This window comes from Sinocyclocheilus rhinocerous, unplaced genomic scaffold (genome assembly GCF_001515625.1).
Source record: "Sinocyclocheilus rhinocerous isolate Xijiao unplaced genomic scaffold, SAMN03320098_v1.1 scaffold2290, whole genome shotgun sequence".
In the NCBI taxonomy this organism is placed as follows: domain Eukaryota; kingdom Metazoa; phylum Chordata; class Actinopteri; order Cypriniformes; family Cyprinidae; genus Sinocyclocheilus; species Sinocyclocheilus rhinocerous.
The window spans coordinates 154,811-164,217 of record NW_015659950.1 but is presented as its reverse complement, the minus strand read 5'-3'; the positions used below and the strand labels follow the sequence as shown (position 1 = coordinate 164,217).

At 36.7% G+C, this 9,407-nt stretch overlaps 1 protein-coding gene and 1 pseudogene across 1 annotated transcript; both read left to right on the top strand.

The window, feature by feature from the left end:
- The first annotated feature begins 344 nt into the window (after nucleotides 1-344).
- Nucleotides 345-1,235, top strand: LOC107724666 (NAD(P)(+)--arginine ADP-ribosyltransferase 1-like). Its single transcript, XM_016533674.1, has 2 exons — nucleotides 345-395; nucleotides 471-1,235. The coding sequence occupies exons 1-2, from the start codon at nucleotides 345-347 to the stop codon at nucleotides 1,233-1,235; spliced, it is 816 nt and encodes a 271-aa protein (XP_016389160.1).
- Nucleotides 1,236-4,120: 2,885 nt separating this feature from the next.
- Nucleotides 4,121-4,767, top strand: LOC107724677 (ecto-ADP-ribosyltransferase 5-like; annotated as a pseudogene).
- Nucleotides 4,768-9,407: the final 4,640 nt, after the last annotated feature.

Below are 9,407 nucleotides of genomic sequence, written 5' to 3'. Positions count from 1 at the left end.
GGTTTGTTGTCTGACTGAGCGACTGACTTTTCTGATCTTCTCCTCTCATCGTTGCTCCTGAACTTCTGAAAAGTAAAGATAAAGAGACACACACTATTCTCAGGTAATTTTGGGGTCAGTATAGGTCAAGGTCAATATATCAGTGAACATCACAGGTTTAATTGCATATTTGACAGAAAATACCTTAAATTTAAAACTGCTCATGTAAAAATTTGGTGAACACTTTTATTGTGCAGCATATTACTGTGATGCATTTAGCATTTGTGAAACTCTGTTTCTTGTCTTTCAGCATCTGCTCTTCACTAGATCTACAAGATCATCTAAAGGGATCTGATTGAATCAAGATGCTGCTGATCATTGAAGCACTTCTTCTCATTTTAGCTGCTCTAGGACAGGTAAGCTTGTGTTCTAGTATGAATATTACAGACATGAATACTGATGATTGATCATTATGATTCCTGTTGCTGCAGGATCACAGAGCTGCTGTTGAAGGACAGATATTTTCACTGGATATGGCATTGAATTCAGTTGATGATCAGTATAAGGGCTGTAGAGAGAAAATGGCAGACCTGGTGGAGACAAAATATATGAAGCAAGAAATGTCTAACCCCAAATCTAAATTTGCAATTGCTTGGAAACTTGCTGAAAAGAAATACAAGCCACCAGGAGATAACTTGACAAAGAATCATTCAATTGCTATTTATGTGTACACTAACTCAGGTTTTGGGGTACATAAGGTGTTTAATGAAGCTGATCGTAATGACAAGAACAGATACAAAAACGAAACATACAAATGGTATTCACTTCACTTTCTGTTAACAGATGCGATACAGATTCTGAAGAAAACACAAAAGAAATGCTATTCAACTTATCGTGGTACAAATCTTAAATTTACACAGACTGTTCGGAACAAAAAAGTTCGTTTTGGCTCATTTACTTCTTCCTCTATGAATCGTAACAAAACAAAGTTTTTTGGAAATGTATCTTGTTTTGAAATCAAAACTTGTGAAGGTGCTGAGGTGACAAAATATTCTAAGCTTCCTCACGAGGAAGAGGTGCTGATTCCTCCGTATGAGACGTTTAAAGTCACTGCTGTCAGGACAAGAAGAGATCAGGAAGATCTCTGGTGTGACACTGTATACACTTTGAAAAGCACTGGTAAGAGAAGTGACCTCAACTGTGCTCTATTCAAGAAACCAGCCAAGACCATAACAAAATACTATGCTGAGCATTGAATAGTGCTTTAAACTTCCACATGAATCAATGTAAAAATGTTTTCCTCTCGGTTTAGCTCAATAATAATAACTTTGTCAGAAAACACAATTTGTTCATAATAAAGCTCATTTTATGTGACCCAATTTAGTGGCCTCAAAGTGATTTCATGTGTCTTTATTTATACTTAAATCCTTTTGCATCACATTACTGAGCAATTGAAAAGAACCCATTCATTGCTATTAAAGTGAAATTACTGAACCTACACATAGGAGTCTGATAAAAACTTAGAGGCACTTAGAGGCTTTTGCATCTGAACTCTTCATGTATGAAGAGCTTGGGAGCTAAATGACCAATAGCTGCTATAATTGTGCAATGAGATGCATCTCTTCATGTGAGGAGTGTATGTCCATTACATTTAGTCAAAAAATGTTATTGCTAGCGATCAGTTACATGTAATGGAACAGATTTAACTTTAATTAACAAAATGTTAAGGTTTAATGGACTTATTCTAGTCTTCCTATATGAATTTAATTGTGTAGAAACAATTTCCACAATTTAATTAAGTTGATAAAACAATTTGTTGAGTGTATGCTTTTGAAATATATGTAGGTTCTGTAAGTCTCCTATTACTCATCAGACAAACAGGAACTCAGAGTTTGTCCTGCTTGAAACCACAGAGGCCTTCACAAGTGTTGCATAGATGAGCTTGATGCATCAGGATTAATTCAGCCCTATATTGATCTCACAGTGCCTGAAGTATGTTTCGAAATATTCAAATTTGCTTTGTGGTACCACAAATCGGAAAATATGAATCTGAACAAAGAGGCTCATTTTGGCTTATTTGCATCATCGTCTCTTGATCGTAACAGAGTAAAATATTTTGAATCTAAATATTGTTTTGAACTCTAAGGAGCTGATGTGGCAAAATATTCTAAGTGAGAAAGAGGTGCTAATTCCTCCATATGAGAAATGTAAAGTCATTGCCGTCAAGAAAAGATATCAGAAAGATCTCTGGTGTGAAAAGCTCTGGTAACCTGAACTGTGCTCTATTCAAGGAACCAACCAAGACAATAACAAAAGACTGGCAATGAAAGTACTGAACAAAGCGTGTTGAATCTAAGATATAAGTACACAAATTCCAACATGTGTCCCTCTTGGTTTAGTTGAATAATTCTTTGTCTGAAAACACTATTTGTTTGCATAATTTTAACATTATTAATTCGAGTTGTTTTTAAGTGGCCCAATTCAGTGGCCTCAGAGTGATTTTATATATGCCTCTAATTCATGTATACTTACATCTCTTTGTATCACATCACTGAACATTGTATTGCTTTTTATCTAACTAACTGCCAGCAATAGCATATTAACTGCTGAATGACTTCCTGAGTGCAATGCTGCTTTTTAATCAACACAAAGTTTTTGTTTCTTGTTTAATTCCATTTTTTTATATTATTTTACTTAATATTTTTCATCTTAGTCATGTTGGAGATTGAGAAGAGCTTCTGTCATGTTGGAGTTTTTCTGGTTTTCATTTAGCAGAAGAGTGAAGCTTGTGGTTTTGTTGTGGGTGGCCTCATTAACACTGTGACACTTTAAAATGAGCAATAGCTGCTAAAACCTGCACAATGACAAGTCTCTTCTTAGGTGTTCATCCCATTGCATTCATTCAAAAATCAATGATGCTATCTAGCAGAAAAATGGAAAAGATTATTCTCAATAGTAAACAACTGAGAAATTATTAAATGAATGTACTTATACATAAAGCTCATATATTACTCATCTTGAGGAACAGAGAGTTTGTCCCACATGAAACCACAGGCCTTCACAAGCCTACTGCATTGTCAGGTGGGCTTAATGCAACACAACTAATTCAGCTCTATACTGATCTCACTGTCAAATATGCTTCTGAATGTGAATATTAGCTTTGTGGTACCACGAATCTGAAAACTGCACAAAGCCGAGGGTTTCAGTGGATACTATAGTGCACACATGATTGGCAGTTAAATCTCCTTCTTGCCAAAACTTTTTTATTTTTATTTAAATGGAGCAGGTAAATATCAGATGTTGATCAAATCTGACATTCATCTTAGATGAGAACTCCAGAGAAGTTTGTCCACACGTATAGAACAGATCTTTACAAGTGATAATCAGATGAAATCATTTAGATGGCCTAGATGCATCACAATCATGCTATTTACACAGATTTTCAGCACTTTCTCATCTCTTAGTTTGAAGAGTCGTTGTCATCTGGCTATGAACTACTGATCTTCTCATGTTGTTGTTGCTCCTGAGCTGCTGAAAAACATTGAAAAGATAACTCAGAATCTGACAAAAAGAGACAACATTATGATAAACATTTCAATTGGACAGATCTAAGTACACATTTCTTTCCATTATATTTCAAGGCACAGATTCAGTATTTGTGAGAATTTTGTGTTTCTTGTCTTTCAGCATCTGCTCTTCTCTAGATCTACAAGATCATCTGAGGGATTTGTCTGAATCAAGATGCTGCTGATCATTGAAGCTCTTCTTCTCATTTTAGCTGCTCTAGGACAGGTAACCCTTACGAAAAAGAAGTTTATTCAAGCGTGCTATTAGTATATTTCTTTTAAACTAAAAATAGGAAAGTATTATTTGTATACTTACTACATAAAGTATACTTAAAAATATACTTGAACTTTACTTAAGTATACTTACTAAAATAAACTTGAAGTATACTACTTTTTGGTAAGGTAAGCTTGTGTTCTAGTATGAATATTACAGACATGAATACTGATGATTGATTATTATGATTCCTGTTGCTGCAGGATCACAGAGCTGCTGTTGAAGGACAGATATATATTTTTTTTTATTGGATAAGACACTGAATTCTGCTGATGGCAATTATAACGGCTGTACAAAGGAAATGGCGAATCTGGTGAAGACTAAATACCTAGAGAAGGAAATGCAATCTAATTTTGCAATTGCTTGGAAACATGCTGAAAAGAATTACAAGCCACCAGGAGATAACTTGACAAAGAATCAATTGATCGCTATTTATGTGTACACTAACACTAAGTTTGAGATATATAAGGATTTCAATAATGCTGTTATTGAAAAATATGAAAAAATACCAAAACAAAAAATTCTAATGGTATTCACTTCACTTTCTGTTAAAAGATTCAGTACAGATTCTGAAGAAAATACAAAGAGGATGCACCAATGTTATTCTACCAATATTTTAATGAGAGTGTTCTGAACAAAAAGGGTAGTTTTGGCTCATTTGCTCCTTCCTCTTTTAATGACACCAAAACAAACATTTTTGGAAATAAATCTGGTTTTGTAATCTACACTTGTGAAGGTGCAAATTTGGCAAAATATTCTAAGCTTCCTCGTGAGGAAGAGGTGCTGATTCCTGCATATGATATGTTTAAAGTCACTGCTGTCAGGACACGAAGAGGTCAGAAAGATCTCTGGTGTGACACTGTGTTCACTTTGAAAAGCTCTGGTAAGAGAAGTGACCTCAACTGTGCTCTATTCAAGAAACCAGCCAAGACCATAACAAAATACTAGGACTGACAATTAAATACTGGACAAAGTGCTTTGAATTTATGGTATAGGACACCAATTCCAACATTTGTCCCTCTTGGTTTAGTTTAATAATTTTTTGTCAAAAGCAATTTGAACAGAAAACATGATTTGGTTGCATAATTTCAACATAATAAAATAAAGTTATTTTTAAGTGACCCGACTCAGTGGCCTCAGAGTGATTTTATGTTTTATGATTTTTATGTCTGTAATTTATTACTTTTTACACTTTTTTATTATTTACACATCTTTTTGCATCACGTTTCTGAATTTTTTTTAGTGCTTGCCATTTAGCTAACTACCAGCAATAGCATAATAACTATATTAAAAATACACAGTATCTTTTTAAATTTAATATACATTTTTATTTTTATTTATTTATATATTTTTCATCTAGTCATGTTTGACTAATAAGAGTTATTCTTAGTTGGAGTTTTTGTGGTTTTCATTGTGCAGAAGAGTGAAGCTTGTGGTTTTGTTGTGGGTAGCTTTATAAACTCAGACCTGTGAAAAGATGAGTCTCTTCTTAAGTGTTCATCTCATTACACTCAAAAATGTTGCTAGCTAGCAGATCAATAGAAAAGATTAATTTCAGCAGTAAATTAATTAGATTTGTTTAATAAGAAATTTATTTAAAAAAAGTTTTTGTTCGACCTCATATAACAAACTTTAATGTTATATATATATAAAAAAGTTTTCCTCAGTTTAATTAGGTTAAATTAAAAAATATTGGTACGCATTTGAAATATTTTTTAAAGATTTTATAAATGAGCCTATTACTCATCGTAGACAGACAGGAACTCAGAGTTTGTCCTGCTTGAAACCACACAGACCTTGAACACATGAATGCAAGTGATATTCATAGTCATGTTTGGTATCATTTGAATTGTCTTAGGGTGACTGGTACAATGGTTTCAATCTTACAAGAAGTAGACTGAAAGGTAATATAGATGCAAAGAGTTAATTATAGAGATTTTTTTACTGTGAAATTTGCTTACTGTGCGGGTGTATGCTCTTCGGTGAAGAAAGAAAAAACAGAGACAATGCATTATTTGGGTACTGGATGTATTTTATTGTGTTTCACGTTTCAGGTAGAATATACATAAATGGAAAAATGGAAAAACCCTACTCAGCTTGAAAAAAAAAAAAAAACTTAAAGTTCTTGTCGATGGGGAGAGGTGGAGCTTATTAGCCTGCCTTTTATCCAGCTGTCAGTGCAGACAAATTTCAGAACGTCAGTGACTAGCAGCGGAACGGATTTTGGGAAGTTTATGTATAAGTTCATCACACGTACGAAAAGGAGTTGTGACGACGATGCGTCGTCAGCTCCTACCCCTAAGAAGTGTAAAACACGAAAGTATTAGCTATCTTCAGTTTGGCTTTACGGTGGTTGGGACAGATGCTGAACTGCTGCCCCAGTGTGCCATATGCGTAGATCTGCTGGCAAATGATAGCATGAAGCCATGCAAGCTGAAGCGCCATTTAGAAACGAAACACCTGACACTCAAAGACAAACCCTTAGATTTTTTCAAAGTAAAGTTATCTGGCCTTGAATATCAGAAACACAACCTCACCAAACACACATCAGTGTCCAACAGGTGTCTAGAAGTGTCCTACTACGTCTCCAAACGAGTTGCTAAAGTAGGAAAACCGAGGCGCTAATCTTACCTGCTGCCAAAGATATTTGTCACGTCATGTTTGGAGATAATTTCGCTCAGCAGATTAGTGACATCCCCCTTTCTAACGACACCGTTAGCCACCGCATATCCTACATGGCAAGCGACTTTAAAGAGCAATTGCTAGCTAACATCATGCAAAGCCAGTACTATGCCCTACAGCTTGATGAGACAACTGATGTTGCAGGGCTAGCACAGTTGCTTACCTATGTCAGATATGTCAAAAATGGTAATATTGAGGAGGACATTCTTTTCTGTCGGTCTCTTTCAGAGCACACAACCGGCGAGGCATTGTTTGAAGTTCTGGATGGATACGGGATGCAGGCATGTCATGGGATAAATGTGTTGGGATTTGTACGGATGGGGCCCGTTCAATGACTGAAAGGATTAGCGGTCACTCTTGTCCAGAATTTAGCTCCTTTAGCCAAGTGGACCCACTGTATGATTTATCGTGAATCTTGTGTCCTGAGGCCGTTTTAAAGCAGGCAGTGCAAATTGTCAATTTCATTAAAGCACGGCTTGTTTTCCTTGCTTTGTCAGGAAATGGGAGCCGAACACGAGCGGCTCCTTTTTCACACTGAGGTTCGCTGGTTCTCCAGAGATCGGGTTTTACATCGCCTCTACGAATTGCGTTCAGAGGTGAAGACATTTCTTGTTAATGTGAAGTCCGACCTTGCATGATACCTGGATGACCCCCTGTGGTTAGTGCAGTTGTCATACCTTGGAGACATTTTCGACAGGTTGAATTCGCTGAACACATCGATGCAAGGGAGAGATGCCAACATCTTGCTCCTTTCAGACAAAGTCAGTGCATTCGTTGGCAAACTGGATCTTTGGCGTGATCGGCTGATTAATAAAAATGTTGACATGTTTCCCAACTTCGCCGACTGTGTGCAAGAGACAGGGATAAATATCTCTCCTTTGATTAATACAGTCACTCAACATGTTGAGGGACTAAAACAACAATTCGGCCTTTATTCCACTGAGGATTTCAGTTCATTTGCTTGGGTCAGAGATCCCTTCAGTTGCCCAGGAAAAGACCTTCCAGTTGACATGGGGGAGCAGTTAGTCGAATTAAAGAGCGACACCTCTACGGCTCTTCCTCTCTGCCGTCATTTTTGTTGAGCGTGATGCCTGAATATCCTCAGTTATCTGACGCCGCTATAAAATTACTTCTTCATTCACCTCAACTTATCTGTGCGAGGACGGGTTTTCAAAATTGACAGCTTTGAAAACAAAGTATCAAAATCGGCTCCAGGTGGAAGATGACCTGAGGCTTGCGCTGTCCAACATTGAACCGCGAATTGAAGCAAGCGCAGGTGTCCCACTGATTGATTTAACAATGCCATGGCTGAGACGCAGATGCGCCCTGCATCCCAATTCGCATAATATCCGCCCTAAATAGTACTCAGGGCTGGCCCAGGCTCTGTTGGTGCCCTAGGCGAGATTTTAGATTTCCCCCACCCTAAAATAGAGATCCCACCCCCCCACTAAAGAAATTCTGAAAATGCAGATTTTTCTAAACTTTACTATAATATATAATAAACACTGATAAGTATTAACATAAATAAGTAGTAAATAAATTGTGATAATAAATAAATGGAGATGTTGAAGCGCCTTGTAGGTATTTTATTAGGGAATCTGTTAAAATAGCCTACTGAAGAGACCAGACATGAGCTACTCCCACAACTATGCCTACAGTGACAAGTACTTATTACAACAAAGATAAATATGAGCAATATGAAGTGCCTAAAATAGTCTAACAGACAACAAAGGCAACAAAATAAAGGCTACATTTTTACATTTATTTGTAGATGTTAGCCAGCTAGCTAGCTAGTTAGTCTAATTAGCATACCCATACCTTTCATTTCAATTTTGTGCATACAGTAGAAAAGGACATACTTAAACTTAATTATTTCATTTTATGACTGCTAGATTATAGTCCTAGTCATGGTCTTTTTCACAAAGACATTAGACACTTTTTGGTGAATTAAAAGCAAGCAGTAATGTAACTGAAATTAAAACAACATTACAGAAGCTTAAATTTATTTTAAAGAAAATAAAGTAAAATTAAATAAGCAGTTAACTCAAGCAAAAACGTTTCACGGTGTCAGTGTTGTCAGTTAGGATGTTCTAAAAAGGCTATTTCAAAATACTGCATAAACATCACGGGCTAATACACAGTTGTTAACTTGTGATTTTTACCTCTATATTGATATTTTTCTGCTCCTCTTCTTTGCATCGCTTCCTGCATTGTGCCCCTGATAATTTTCTTTTTTCACTAATTTTTTTAGAAATGATACTTTAAGAGCACATAAATGGCTAAACTATTTTAACTGCGTGCGCCATGCATAATTAATGTGTTATGATGATATATTATAAGTGTGAAGTGTGAAGTGACATGTGGCCAAGTATGGTTACCCATACTAGGAATTAGTGCTCTGCATTTAACCCATCCTAAGTGCGCACACACACAGCAGTGAACACGCACACACCGTGAACACACACCCGGAGCAGTGGGCAGCCATTTATGCTGCGGCGCCCGGGGAGCAGTTGGGGGTTCGGTGCCTTGCTCAAGGGCACCTCAGTCGTGGTATTGAAGGTGGGAGAGAGAGCACTGATTATTCACTCCCACCACCTACAATTCCTGCCGGTACGAGACTCGAACCTGCAACCTTTGGGTTACGAGTCCGACTCTCTAACCATTAGGCCACGACTTCCCCCATAATTACGTCATGACGCAGAAATTGTTTAAATTAGTCCAACATGACATAATGTCAAATCTTATGATTTTTCGTTGAGGTCAATTGTATTTTATTCTAACATTATTTTAATCAGTTCGATGATTGATCAGTACTAAAATTATGTTAACTGTCAGACATTATTTAGCCTAATATATGGGTGTAGGAGCACACGATGGTCACAAGAGGGCGCACTTCCGACCAAAAA

Coding starts and splice junctions, on each gene's coding strand:
- LOC107724666 (XM_016533674.1), top strand. CDS start 345: ATGCTGCTGATCATTGAAGCACTTCTTCTCATTTTAGCTGCTCTAGGA. Junction 396..470: donor TTTTAGCTGCTCTAGGACAG/GTAAGCTTGTGT, acceptor CTGTTGCTGCAG/GATCACAGAGCTGCTGTTGA.